The 15,153-nt window shown below is 36.2% G+C and overlaps 1 protein-coding gene across 2 annotated transcripts in view; it reads left to right on the top strand.

The window, feature by feature from the left end:
• EFNA5 (ephrin A5) overlaps nucleotides 1-15,153 on the top strand; it is a 205,926-nt gene that overhangs the window by 155,289 nt on the left and 35,484 nt on the right. For both annotated transcript variants that reach the window (XM_041395887.1, XM_041395886.1), the window contains exon 2: nucleotides 11,928-12,220. In XM_041395887.1, the coding sequence (XP_041251821.1) occupies nucleotides 11,928-12,220 (293 nt within the window). The remainder of the gene's footprint in view (nucleotides 1-11,927; nucleotides 12,221-15,153) is intronic.

Here is a 15,153-nt window from a genome sequence, read left to right as displayed (position 1 = left end):
TGTTGCAGGTAGCAAAGGTGAAAATGTTCAAATGGTAATCAATTGAGCAATAATTACCAATTGCTCTTCAACAGTGCACCATCACAGTTTACTTTCTTTACTCTGAGAAGTATAGTACGATTTGAATGTCTGGTAGAAGTTGTCCCAGGCCCAGAAATGCACAGGAGCAGATACTTTTCTGTTTGGCAGCCAAGTTGTACCACTCAAGTATTACTGACTGTAGTTTACTGATCTTCAAGATATTCTGACCAACTGATGAAAAAAATTCCATCATTCTTGTTAAGCTCTTAGAGACCAAACCTCTGATTATGCAAAAGATGACTATTGTGAGACTATGCTAAGGACATATGACTTATTTAATGTAGTCTTGATATCTTCTGTTGGCCAGTGTTGGGAGAGCTTTGTTGGTCTAGATGTGAGGTTCTCTGGCCCAGCATGACTGCTCTCTAACTTTTCACATTGATGGGCTCTGAGTGGTGTTTTGCCCACACAAGTGGTCTAAGTTCCATCTGGTGCTATTTAGCACCAGATTATGGGTTTATGCCCCAGCTATCAGACTGAGCTATGAACAGTTAGTTCTTGAGTTTTAGGGTATGTATTTCTTTAATGATGAACTAATATTTTAGAGTAAGAATGAAAGGAAGAAATAGTTTGTATGCACAGTAATTAATTTTTAGCATATAAGGAAGAAGTAAAGGCTTCTCAGTAAAAAGGAATGGGTTTTGCCATACCTGTGCACTCTCTTCTTCACACCTGCCTCCTGGTGCTTTTATAATAAATAGGATGAAGAAGAGGGGTGCAGGAAAAGAAAACTTTGGTTTGATTTTTCTGTGATACTCTCTGCTTTTTATCCTAGTCCTGTCTATGATTTGAAAAATAGTTGCAATGTTTCAGGCAGACAAGATCATAATTCAGTTGTGAATGAGGCAATTTCACTACAGGTTGAAGATTAGAATTCATTTGATTAATTTTGAAACAGTTTTAAGAAAAATGCAACAGGGAAATTTTTACCTCTCTGTTTTACCTCTCTGAAAAGTCTGATTGATCTGAGACTGGTGCTTTTTTTTTTTTCCTCCTATGTCAGTAACTTATATAAAAAAGTAAATGAGCACGTTTCACACATTTTATCAATTCAATCTTTATTTATACATATTGAAATAGTGTTTCTGTCACTCTTGAAGGAATAAGAATCCCAAAACTCCATAAAAGAAACCATGGAAGCTTCATAATTTGAAAAGGGATGGGAGGAATAATATAGTCTGCATTGAATTCCATGGTTTGTCAGTCTTATTCAGTTTAAAAAAATTGTTGCACATCAGATCATAATCTTTGCAATTTCTTGGGTGTTTTTAAGGATCAGGTGGAAATGTATGGTGAAAAGCTTTTCAGATCGTATTTGTAAACAGAGAAACTGATTTAGATTAGGACCTATCTTGTCCATATGATGTACAGAAATAAATATCTCTAGGTGAAAAATTGTTTTAAGTCCTGTTATTCAGAGACAGTATGTTTCAAGAGTAAGCCTGATGGAAAATTCTATAGTCCATATACTGTCTTTAGAAGAAATTTTAAGAAGGAAAAGAAAAAAGTTCTACCATTAATAACAGTTGTGCCACTTGGTGATCCTGCAGTCTGTAATTTGCAACTCCAGTTGTGCTCAGCAAACTAGAGAGAGAGAGACTAATATGGAAGGGTAAAAGGAACAAGGTTAAACTACTATATTTCTCTATAGAACTTCCTCTAAAATGCTGCTTCCATGTCAGGAAAGAATATACTTTTGCAATGGATCTCTTAAGTAGACAGAAGACAATTATACAGCAAATAAAAGTTCATTGATTGAAGCCCACTTGCTGGACAGCAAATTGTTTGCTAATAATTTTATGTACTCATTAGCTAGTCTAACTTGGGTTTTATGTCAATAAGTTCAAATTACTTTTGATAATGTATTTGATTGTATAGTTTATTCATGTTAATAGCAAGCTGTCATTTCATACTAAAATATATGTTTCTGGGTCTGATAGTGGAGGTCTGTGATGTTTCAGGGTTTTTTTTCTCCTCTGTATTTTGCTCATGCTATTTTATATTATGTCTGGATTAATTCACTTTAGCTGAAGGATGGGGATTATGACCAGACCACCTTTTTATTTATGTTAAAATATACACAGTTTATTAAACATAAAAATACTGTGAAACATCTCAAGGGTTAGTTTCATTTTACACTTGCATATTGGGAAATTAAATAGTAGATTTTGCAAGTTGCAAAATCTGGGCATCTGAGTCACTAAATTCTAATTTGATCGCAAAATATTTTAAAATTAATTTTGTTTACAGATTGCAAGATTAATAATAAACAGCTATAACTTAATGTCAGAAAAAAGCATTTCTGTACTACAGCGAGTGAGGTATGTGCAATAGACAAGAAGTTTTATCAAAATGTATGTTTCTTCTCAATTTCTGCTCATATATTTTGACTGGCAGAAATTGCTGGAGTTTTTTTTTCCCCTGGCAGTATGAAAGAGATGGAGATTTCAGTTTATAAAAGTTAACCATGACTCTGCTTTTTATATATTAATGAGAAAGAAAATTTGTGAAGCTGACTTGCAGTACATATACTTCCTTGTGGAAGCTGACTGCCGTTTATCTCAATTATTCAGTGTGCAGGTCAACATGCTTGTTGGACAAATGTTCTTTTCTTTCATTTTGTGAGTGTGAGAAGCAAGACCTTTCTGCAGATAGGGCACTGTTCTCCATATCCATTAACAGATGTCAGCACATGCCTCAGGCAGGGTTAGCAAATACCACTCACAGAATCACATTCCATCAAGGCTGATAGACTCTGTCTTCTGGGTTAGACACATGGTCAACACATGTTGCTAGAGTCCAGTTCAGACACTTTGGTAGTATTCCTATATATGTGGGGGTTTTTTGGTAGTTTTGTTTTGTGTTTTTTTTTTTTTTTTTTAATTTTTATTTTTTTTTTTTTTTAAGAATTTAAACTCTTAAAATGTTGTTTTATCACAAATGTGACCAATAGTAGAGTATGTGTCAGCACAGCAGAGCTTAGATAAAACTTGTTGGCTTTTTTAAGAAAGGTATGTAAACAAATTAATCAGCAAACCATGATTTTTCTGGTATAGACAAGGGGTGGCTGAGTTAGGTTTTGTATTTTCAAGCAAAATAATGGAATAAAAGATGAAGCTGACATCTTGTATGTTGTTAGTGCTTAAAGCAGACAAATGTAGAGTCATGTGTGCAGGATATTGATGACCACATTTAAAAATATGTGAGCAGTAATTACCAGATCTTCTCATTCTACCTCAGATAAAGTGGGATAAATGTTGCTGGTGAACTCCAGAGTAGTACTAATGTGAACACAAGTAATGAGCTTGTGTCCATAAATCAATTTAACAAAGAGACTGGCTTTAAGCCAGGTATTTTGGATTGGATGAAGTGTGGTTAGAAAAAAAATCTTGGGCTGCTTTTAACATCTTGTTGGGTGTGGTACCTTGCAGCCAATGTTACTAGGCTTCAGCACTGAAGTTTGTCCTGTACATCTGAGTGTTGCCTTTGACAGAACAGTAGCTCTTTTATCTTCACCTCCCTTCTCTCTTCATCCATCTTTGCAAGTTAAATGCTCACTGCAATGGAAAATAAATAGACAGGTAGAGACCGTACACAGTGTTTAAAGCTGTCAGAGCTGGGACAGCTGGGAAATGAGAGTTTGACCTCCTTGAGAACAGCACTGTGACATTGCACCCCATTGGCATGAACAACATGACTGTTGTTGCCCCCCAGATGCAATGAGTTCTTCAAAAGTTGCAGCAAAAGAGAAATTCATAGAGACCAGATGAAAGTCATGTGTTCCAGCTTTGATGGAATTTTACAAAAGCAGAGTCTGAGGAAAAAGTTTTAATAAATTGCATTAAGAATATCCAGCTCTTCAATTAGGAGATGCAGAATGATGTGAAGTGGGTGAGGCTGCTGCAGTACTTGAGAATCTCTGGAGTACTCAGACTTATAGATGGGAAATAAATGTTGATTTGTTAACATACCTACTCATGGAAAAGCAATTACTTTCTATTTTTTAATGTTTGCGCTATCATCGAACATATATCTTTCTGCAGTGCTAGCTATAAAAAGTCAATACAGGACCCAACTCTACAAACATAGTTATGAGCATAAGGGGAAATTATTAACCATAAGTGGGGTAAAAACGTTTCTGTAGAATTTATTTCTTAAAGAGCTTGTAAATAATGAAAATAAATAAAATACGTGTCTCTACTTTAAATCAATTGTCACTGTTAACCATTATGATGCAATTGGAATTTTTGTTAATAGAATCAGAAAAAAAGGTATTTCAGGTTTCTCAGGTTAATGGAATTAACACAAGATATGTAATTCAAAGAACTTTTACATTTTAAATAGGACATTTCCTTTTCCCATTAAGACCTACTCTATTCCTCCTGTGTTTTGCAGTCTTTTTTTGTCATGATTCTAATAGAAGACTCCTGGATGTAGGCTTTCTTTGTTTTGTAAACATGTTTCAGCCAAGGCACTTCAGGAAGTTTTTTAAATCAGGCCTTATTAAATAGAAAAAAAAATAGAAATTTTTTTTTTTTTTATAATCTAGAAGCATAATGACTTTTATCATACTGGTTTTGAGAAGGTTTCTTGGTTCTAAAAATTAAGAGAATTAAAAGTTTGTAAGTGGTTACCTGCAGCATATCCGTAAACTTTAATACTATGTGAAAAATGAAATTCAAGAAGGTGAAGCTTTATCAGTTATTTTACCAGTGTTGTAAACATGGCTTATCCAGGAAGTTTCCAGATCAATTACTGATGTAGAAGTAGGAGCTTCTGACGTTTCAAAAGGTCTAGTTTTTAAATCAGCACAGAATAAAAATATTTTTCAGAAATTTGGTATTTTTTGTTGTATTTCTTTAGTTCTGAACATCCTATGACTCTTCTGAGTTACCACTTAACAAGTTGCTTTCTTTAAAGACCTGAATGCTAGGTCAAACTTATTTGTTTCATGTTTTTTCCCATGTTCGAGTCCCTATAGTAAATTGCTTGCTTTTCTCTATTAAATAGGCAGCATGAAGTACCAGGTACAATGGTAGCTGATGAGAACCCTGTTCTTTAACAAACCCCTAGCCTTACATCAGGAAGGCACAATGTCTCTCTTGTACTGTTGACTGGCAAGGAGGGGTAAAGGCAGGAGATTCTGCAAGGGGACAAGCCACATAAACCTGATCTTTTTCTCATTAAGTCCATCCTAATGCAGCTCCTTTCTTTCTGATTTTTGATTTTGGACGCACCCAAGAAATGTGAAAAATCTCCCAAATGGGAGGAACATAGCAAGATTAAAAGGGAAAAGTTGATCTCCCACAGACACCTGTGAAGTGAAATGCAGGGAGATCACCTGCCTCTTTTAAGAAATGTGATAGATGCTTGCAGCCGGTTGTGAAACAGTGATCTGAAGTCTGATGAACTCTTTCAAGTGCAGGAGCCTGATTCTCCTCAGCTGTGTAATTATGATGGAAGGGAGCCAGACAAAGGCAGAGACCAGGGTGCAACCTTTTGGGATGCTTGTTCCGGCAGAGTGGGTGGGAGAGTAGAAGGAAGGGTATAAATAATAAGTTTCTCTGCCTGATTGATAATGAACTAGAAAGTTGGCCTTATTATAGTAATAAATTTCCCATGGAAGCCTGATGATTGCAGAGAAGCTTTAGCCAAGTGCATGTGACCACATCTTATTTTGATCAGCTGTAGCACAGCAAAGCTGTGTAATTATCATAATCTAACAATTAGCCTGGCATCCTTTCCCAGTATTTAATTACTCCAATAAATGCTAATTGAATGGAGGACTTAATGACAAGAGAATAAGTTTCTTTCTGCATTGTGTATTTAGCTTCTAGTCTTTTCTAGGAATAATTTTGAATTTTGTTTTATTGAACAGCAGCCTTGATTTTGTGTTTTTTTGTACATAGTGTTTTTTCATGGTGTCTTGAACTTGTTTTAACTTGTGAAACTGTAACCTGAGGACTGAAAGGTCATGGACTCCTTCTATACATTAGAGGGTTTTTTTGTTTGCTTGCTCAGGGTAGCAATATCCTGCTAGAGATCTAAAATGTCAATGGCTTGCTACTGTTAGCAAACACATTTCTCTTAGCATCTGGAAAATGTTGAATTTTCTTTTGGTTTGAATAGAGCTAAAATTAAAATAGCTCTTTGATTGCTTCCTTGATTGTGCATCAGAATCATTGTTGATGTCAGGAGAGCTATGGGAACAGAGTTTATGAAATGTTGTGACAAAAGCCAGTAAAAAAGAACAGAAAAGCATTAAAGAGGTTATTTTTTCGTAGCACAGAAATAGCATCTTTAAAATTATCTGCAGTAAAATGGTACATGTAATCCCACAACCCCTCAGATAATTAACAACCACAAGATTTCCCCCCATCACACTTACAGCTGTTAAGTTGGTTCAAATGAGGGGGCTTGAACTGTGTAAAAGAATAACAAGGCATAAGTTATGCTGCTATGTTCCAGTCACAGCATGTGAGTAGAGCTTGGAATAGTCCTAATGCAGTACATTTTCCATCTAAACACAGACAAAAGCTATCGGCAAGCTCAGTGCCGTGGAATGGTGAATAACTACATCACAACATCCTGAGAGCAACTAAAATGTTGTCCTTTTAAATGATGTTAACATTTTCCAGAAATGTTTGGGTTTTGGTAGTGTGTGTGCAAATAACTACCAGTACCCATCTCTGTGCTAATAACCATTTAAGCAAATAGTTTCATAACCAGTTGACAAAAAAATTTCAATCTGTTTCTATATTTTTCCGGTTCAAGTTTTTCTTGTGCTTAGATCATTTGGAAGAGGTGTTTCTTTGTCCAATAACATTTAACCTACTGGAGATTCAGCCTTTGGACACCTGTGGAATCTTCTGACCTGGCTTCCTTTTTTCATGATATTTGTAGGAATGGCCTTCTCTCTGAAACCTCACTGTCTCCATTAAACTTAATTAAAAAGTGGCTTAGCCTCCATGAAAGTAAAAAAGGGGGAGTTGAGTGACTAGCATTTGTAGGAGTATGTGCATGCTGTTCACAGAAATCTTTTTTCCTTAGGAAACAGAAGAAGTAATGTTTTGCTGTGCTGTTCTGAAGAATTGTGCATAATTGTAGTTTATATTTACCCCAAGAATAAATCAGTTGGGTGAATTTTGTTGATATTGTTTTACATTTCAGGTTTTCATTTGAGAAAAAGGTGACAGGGGCAAGGCATTTGACAGTGGCAGTGTCCTCTGCCTGCTGTGCAGGCTCCTGGTGTCAGAATAGGGGTCATTTGCATCTGATCACTTCCAGTACCTGACTGAAGACCAGAATTTCATAATTTATTGTCAGAGCTGTTATTTGGAGTCTTTTCTGGTTCACGGTGAAGCCTTGCTTCATGCATTTGACAGAACAGATTGCAAATAAAGAAAGGTTGACACAGTAAAAGGCAAATTTTCCAGTATGCTTATCTTGAAGTAGAGCATCTGGTGTGTCAGTTTTACAGGAAGGGCAGTAGAATATAACTAATAGAATTTGTAGTGGAAGTAACAAGCAGAAATATTGAAATTTTTTATCTATCTAAATGAACAATTAGTGTTATTTGTGCTGTTCTTAAACTGGATTTTTGTAGTGTTTATTCCAAGAAAGAAAGGAAAACATAGAGAAACCAAACAAAATTGTTACTGTGTTTAAATATCTGTTTAAATAAATTGTAACTTTTCTCAGTGACCAGCAAAGACATTAAGTTCAAGATGGGTCACTTAGGCTTCAGAACTTAAAATTATGAAAAGAAGCGTGCACACAGACGCTTTTTGGTTTTGTTTATTTAGCAAGAATACAGAGGAAAACTTGTTAATGGATAAACAGAATACAGGAGACACTAATTATTTACAAAATGTTTTGCTATTCTTGTTTTCCTGTGGTTAACATAACCATGAAGTTTTCTCTCTGCATCCTGAATACCTGGATATTTCATCAGTGGCACTTAAGCACAGAAATATTCCTCTGACAGGCTTTGCTGGAAGCAGTGTTCAAGTTTTGTGTAGGAAACTGATATTTGTTGGTTATGGAAATATTTAGGTGTAGAAACTACTTAATTATCTGTCTCTCTTCAAAAAGGCTTTTATAACGCTACTGCCTAATAGCTGGCTTTGTAGTATGCAACTTCCCAAGACACCATTTGAATGCAACCTGACAAAAACCAAAGGTTAATTATGTTTGAAGAATAGCAGTGTTTTGCTGTGTGTAAGCTGGAGTGCATGGAGACAAATGACATTATTTGCAAAAAGGTGTGTAGATTCTGTCAGATTTTTGGAGAAGCCTTTTTGATTGGTTTCTACCACAACACCATGTTCTGTTATGCAATCTAGATAGAGCTGGTTTCTTCCTAGATTAAAGTTCCTGTTAACCACATGGTTCCAAAAGGCATGAGAGTCTCGGTGAGGACCTGCCAGAACAGGATGAAGACCTAACTGGGAAAAGAGAAAACATAGCAGTAACATGCTAGCAAGTTTTCTGTTTGGAATGGGACTGGAAAAAGGGACAGGACATCTGCTATTTCTGTCATATCTGCAAATGTCTGTTAATGGACTTCATTTTCCTTTTAGATGTTTCACTCCTCAGTATATGTAGATGGCTAAATGTTGATCAGTGCTTTAATTTGTAATGGAACTTTTGTTTCACTCTGGCATTATACTATTAAGTAAGAGGTTTTCAGCCTGTAAATGTGTGTAAATTTAATTGTTTTCTACCCAAATGTGGTGTTAAATTCTTGGAAGTGTGTTTGTGAAGTGTTTCCTTTAATAGCATTGAGGACTAAGTTGATGAATTTTTTTGTGAGTTACTCATGGCCATCCCTTAATTTTCTGTTCTGATTAGAAGACTTTACCTTTCCTCTATGTGGAGGTAAATACAACATGCTGCTTGTAGCTCAAGAAGCAGGAATGGTCTCAGTTCACTCTAACAGAAGAGTTGGAGATGTTGTAGTCTCTTTGGAAACACAGAATTAGTTCTACATTTCTTTACATACCTGCTGAGTTTTTGATTACTGACTTTTTTAGGATATTGCAAGACAGGAAATAAATACCTGCTCTCTGATTCATAGTTGGTTAATAACCTGGAGTAAAGGGACTTCACTCAGAGCTGCTTGATAAAATACCTTGGTACGTATTTGCCCTGGAGGAGGTTCACTCCTGTGCCAACAATATTGGCTAAAGCTCAATTTAGATTGCTTAAAATATTCACAATCTCCTTCCCTTTTTCCACTCATAAATGTAAACACTTACTACCTATGGTGGATGACTGAGTAATGAAATGTTGCGAGAACAGGGGAATGGGAGGAAAAGACATTGGGATAAAAAGGACTTGGTTGTGTGCTTCATCCTCAGACCTGCTTTGCAGGGACCACTTCAGAGTCTGGGGTGTGCTGGAATGAATGGAAATGCTCAACTCTTTCAACACTTAGGAAAAAAAAATAAGATGGAATCCACTGAAATACCAGTGATCAAAGAGGATTGTTGCATTGTGGTTTTGTTTATTTAGCAAGAATACAGAGGAAAACTTAGCCAAAAGGGAGACAGATGAGGTTTAATTTTTCTTTTTCTGCATCATCTCATTGGTGCAGATTGCAAGTTTGATTTCATTGCTAAATTGGAATTAAGATATGATTACACATTTAGTTGTATGTCATTCTTATAATCTCCATTATCATGGGCTGTGCGGTTGGATTCTTCCCTTCAAATTCAGCTATTTACAGTGCAGACACTGTCTGGGAAGTGTCTCTCCAGACTCTGCCTTTGGTTAAAGGAGAGAATTTGCTGCTTCTGGAAGTGTGATCCATCTCATTACAATGTACTAAAGAGGCTGGATGAATTGAACATCAGAACAACAAAAGTTCCTATTGCTCTCCATTGACTTTGAAAATAATGTGGAAAAGCAGTTCACATAAGGTTATTGGTGTTGTAAAAGTCTAATGGTAGAGAGGGTCAGTGTGATCTTGAATTATACATAAGTATAATTCTGGAAGTGTATAGTTTGTGTCACAGAAGTGTAATTGGGCATTATGGTGAAGGCACAGGCTGATAAAAGTGGTAACCTTAAGAAAACCAAATAGTTTATTACCTACATGGTCAAACAAACAAACAAAAATCCTGTCCACACACAAACACACTTATATATAAGTATGTATCAATTTTTACTTACTAAAACTGTAATTGAAAAAATAGATATATTCTTGTCTGAATGCGTATTTTCTATTTGTATCTTACACTCTTTTTCATTACCTGTAAGAAAAGCATACTGTTAACTGATTCAGAGTACAGATGTCAATTTGGAGACAATACATTTTTGCAAAAGTGTTAAGACATTATCTGTTCAAGTGATGGATTTTGGAAGCACTGGAGTATAAAAATATGTATATTGACCACCAATTTTGATAAATGTAAATTCTCCTGGAAGAACTGTGGTTCAAAAAGGCTTTTCCATGTTGTAGAGTGGAACTGTGAGGCTGTGCACTGGCTGAAATTTTACAGGTGCTTTGCACATTCAGTTTTTACCCTTTAAAAAGCTATTTTATTGAAGTTAAATTATTGTAGGGATATGAAAAGATGTAGTTTGCTCTGAATTTATTCTTGGAGGGCCAGCAAATCATTGCTTTTTCTCTGAAACTAGATAGAAGGATCTGGATGGAAGATTTCAAGCCCATCAGGTGTTTAAAATATGCCCCTTCGCTAAAAAGAAGTATTATAGTTAAATCTGTCATGGCCTTTTTATTGATGTGTGCTACACTTGACAACTGCAGCTGTGAAAGGGAGAAGCTACAAGTAGCCCAGTCAGCCTGAAGTGGAGTAGGTCAGTGGTTGGTTTCTTCAGCTGCTCCAGGGAGTTTAATGAATGCACCTGGTTTATGGAATCATTAAATCTATCATTGTATAAGCTCCCATGAAGGCAAGGAATTTGTCCCCATACTTCCAGACACTATAGGAGGCATTAGAAAAGTAACATAAGTGAAACATGCAGGGAAGAAACAAGGAAATCCTCCCCGCCCCCAACAAACAAGAATCCCACATCTCTAAGGAGTCGTCAGTAATAATAACAGCAATAACAAAATACATCTGGGCTGGTGCCTTGCACTGCATTTCTCAGCTGGCACTCATTCAGATCTGTCACATCAGGCTGAGTGCTGATAATTTGAATCCCAGAATCCTTTTATCTGAACAGAGCAACATCTTCAGTGTGTACTTTTGGCAAAGGAGAAACACTGCTTTTCAAATCTCTAAAAACAATACAGACTTTTCTTTGCATCTTGACAAACTGTGTCTTATTATGACAAAAGAGTAATTTGTTTGTATTCTTGTAGTAACTATAAGTATTTGCAGTTAAATCAGCTTTCGGCACAGGGGTGATTACTGAGTGATGCAGAGAAAAGGATATGTTTGGGTTTTTTATTTGCATGCATTTGCAGATGTTTATATAGACACTGATTTGGGAAGGGTGATACAGTTTTGGCTTCTTTGCTGCTTCTTTTCTCTTTCTTCAATTAAAAAAAAAACCCAGCCAAATAAGACAGACACTTTCTTTGTTTATTTTTCAATAAACCGTAGGAAGATAGCCTATATCTGGGTGGGTAATAGCAACAGACTTATTTTGTAAAAAAATAGAGCAAAACCTTTTTCAAAAAAGTTGTGTGATCATACATAAGCATAATAAGTCTCTGATAGCTCTGGTGAATTGTAAGGCTCATTTTCGAGAGTGAATGTGCATGGCTGGGGTGAAGTGCCATTAGTGATGCCCTTTCATATGAGAATGTCACCCTGCAACAAGGTTGTCTTGAGATAACTGTGCTTATGTTTAAACTCTTCCTGTGATTTCAGATTTCAGCGAGGCGACTACCACATTGATGTCTGCATCAATGACTACTTGGATGTGTTCTGCCCTCACTATGAAGACTCGGTGCCAGAAGATAAGACCGAACGCTATGTTCTGTACATGGTGAACTTTGATGGCTACAGCTCCTGTGATCACACTTCCAAAGGGTTCAAGAGGTGGGAGTGTAATCGGCCACATTCCCCAAATGGACCATTGAAGTTCTCGGAGAAGTTCCAGCTCTTCACGCCCTTCTCACTGGGATTTGAGTTCAGGCCAGGCCGGGAATATTTCTACATCTGTGAGTATGGAGAGGTTTATCGTTGATGCACAGCAGGTATAAGAAAGACAGCTAATTTTTCACCTATACTCTATGAAAATACAGAGGGGCAGACGGTATATAGTACAAATGCCTTACAGTGAACACAGGCTTAAACTATCGCCTAGGAATAGCTAGAAATCTAGCTAGTGAAAATGACATTAAATCATATCTTCTTTTCTCACATGAAATAGCATGGTAGCCTGTTCACTGAACCACCGCTGACTTTTAAAGCAAAATGCACCATTACATTTATTTCAGCATTCTGAGTTGGGGCCAGAAGGGGGGGTTATGAATTGTCCCCAAATATGAGGAAAAATAATTAATCCTTTGTATGTGGAATACCTCAATTTTCTTGCTTGCTTTGATGAAATACTCTTGTCTCTCTAGTATTTATCACCCAAGGAAAGTGATGTTTGTGTAGTTCTTGAGTGATATTATGCTGCTGATGTCAGTAGTCCAGTGGTATTTAAAACTGTAATTTTTCAGGCCAAATAATCCTAGTTTTTAGCCAAGTGGTTTCTGTCTTCTACCTTCCTTTCCCCCACAACTTTTTCATGGATTAACTGTTTCTGTCAGCATGGAATAGGAGTGCTCTGGGAGCAGGAGGCAAGCAGGTGAGGACATCTGCATCAGGACTGCTCCAGGCACCCAGACAAGATGCAGGAGACATCCCATGGGTCTAAGGAAGTGAAAACACCAGGAGGTTAAAACCCAGTGGGTTGTGCAAACTGATTCCCTGACTCCACTGTGCAAGTCATACAATTTCAACTATCTCATGTGTTTAATACTCCCAACGAAGATCTTATTTCATCAACTCATTTTTGTACCTGTAGCTTTCACTCCTAACAAGTTTTGACTGCTCCAGCTTTATTTTGTTTTCCTGCTTTTAGTTTCAGACAACAGAGTTGAAAGCTTTACATAGACTGCAGATCCCAATAAATATGGCTTTCATATGTGTAGCTGGCCTTTTTACTGTGAAACAGTCATTCCACCTCATTTCACCAGAGAAACTGAGTATGTATGATTCCTGTTTTCAGCCTCATTTCTTCAACACTGAGATTTTTGTTCTCCCTTCCATAATCTACAGGGAAATAACAGTCTTAGTAGATAGTTTCCTGTTAATTTCTTTTTCTTCCATCAAGTAAAAACCTCTAGTAAGTAGTGCTTTTTCACCAGAAAAACTGTGCCTTGTTCTTGTGCTGAAACACAATAATAACAATAATACTAAAATAATATTTTAAATAATGTTATTTAAAACTGGGGCTTGAGCTGAGAAATTATAAGTATAAAGATATCAGAGTTAAGTAGATAATGTTCAGGGATAAACAAATCTGTGTTGTGTAGGCCTAGTCTTATTTGTGTCACTTCAGCAAGAATTCTGTGTAATTCAAAATTCTGATATCAGGCTTCCTTGGAATTGTGCAAATTTTTTTGTGGGTTTTTGGTTTTTTTTGTCAGTTTTTTTTAAATTCAGTTCCAGGGCATCATCAGTCAAGTAAGCAAGAATGGTTAAGCTAAGGAATGCAGTGTATCATCACAAGGTGGAATAAAATGTAGCACTGGGATGGCATCATTAGCTGCAAGCCTGACAAAAACCCCTGGTTTTCTATATTTTTTTAAAAAGAAAGAAAGATAAATATTTAATAAAGATTAAAACCAAAAATAACAGTGAAGGGGGAAAAAAAAGGAAATCTCAGCTCGGGCTGTCTAATAGCTTCATGGTCAGAACACACAAAATCCATCAAACTCTCAAGCAAGATACTGTAATTTAAATACACCTAGGTTGCTTATGCCTGGTTTTCCTCATTTGTGCTCAAATTCAATAAGTCACTAAAAATCATATAACTTTCATTAAAAATCTATAACCTTCATTTAAATGTCAAAGACTCCCTTCAAAACAATTGTTCTGAAGAACTTTAAAATTTGAAGAGCTTTATGATATTCAACTGCATTCATACGGATTTTTTTTAATGAAAGGAAAAATAGCGAAAAATAGCAAAGAGATGTAAAATATTAGTTTAAGCGAAGCTTAGATGAAATTGAATTTTTGGTCGGTTTTAGCAACACAAAAGCATTTTTCCTTCTTTTCTGCAGTTTAAGTAATTTTTTTTCCTTCATCCTTTGCTTTGCTGAGGGAATCAACAAGGGTATTGACAATGCAGAAATTTCAGAGAAGCGCTGTACAATAAGTTAATAATAATATGTAGACCTTCTCAGGTCAGAGTTGTCCATCCTGTAATGTTTTTCTCTTAGTCTATGCTGAAGAAAGAAGAGGATGAAATGTTGTTCCTTGTTTCCTCATCAAAATTATTAGCAGGTGTTAGTTCAGGCTCTGGAGACCACTTTTGTTACCTTTCTTCATCTGCACATTAAAGAAATTAGTACTTTGCCGTGAAAGGTGTCCTTTGCTCAGCAGATCTGAAACCTTTGCCCTCTCTGCAGGCGAGAGGGAAAACTGACTATATAGGATCAGTCTGGCATGTTCTATTCCAGGGTTACAAAATGTGCTGTGTAGTCTAGATCTCTGAAAAGACAGAAATGTGAAGTGGCTGGGTAGCTTTATTACTGTCTGGTGTTCTGTCAAAAATATTCACAGTTTACCTTTTAAGGATGTGGCTTGCTTCTCTTGCTTCCATTATTTTCAGAAAATGAAATAATTTGTGAACAATCACTGTCTCTTTGTCTGAACTGTTCATTTGGAAAATACTACCATTCTTTGTTATGCCATTGCCTTCACATATTGTTCAGATGAACTTGGATCTCCATTCTTTGCATGTTCATTCTAGGATAATGCAAGGAAAAAATCTTACCCATCTGATATCAAATTTGCATTGAACAAGTGAATTCAACATTTCAGTCATGCAATCAAAAGTAGTGATTAAGTTTGCTGTTGAAAGAAGTAAAGGTTATTA

This window comes from Onychostruthus taczanowskii, unplaced genomic scaffold (genome assembly GCF_017590055.1).
Source record: "Onychostruthus taczanowskii isolate IOZ18803 unplaced genomic scaffold, ASM1759005v1 scaffold120, whole genome shotgun sequence".
Taxonomy (NCBI): Eukaryota; Metazoa; Chordata; class Aves; order Passeriformes; family Passeridae; genus Onychostruthus; species Onychostruthus taczanowskii.
Note: the sequence above shows the minus strand (reverse complement) of the source record. Positions and strands in the feature narration are given on the sequence as shown.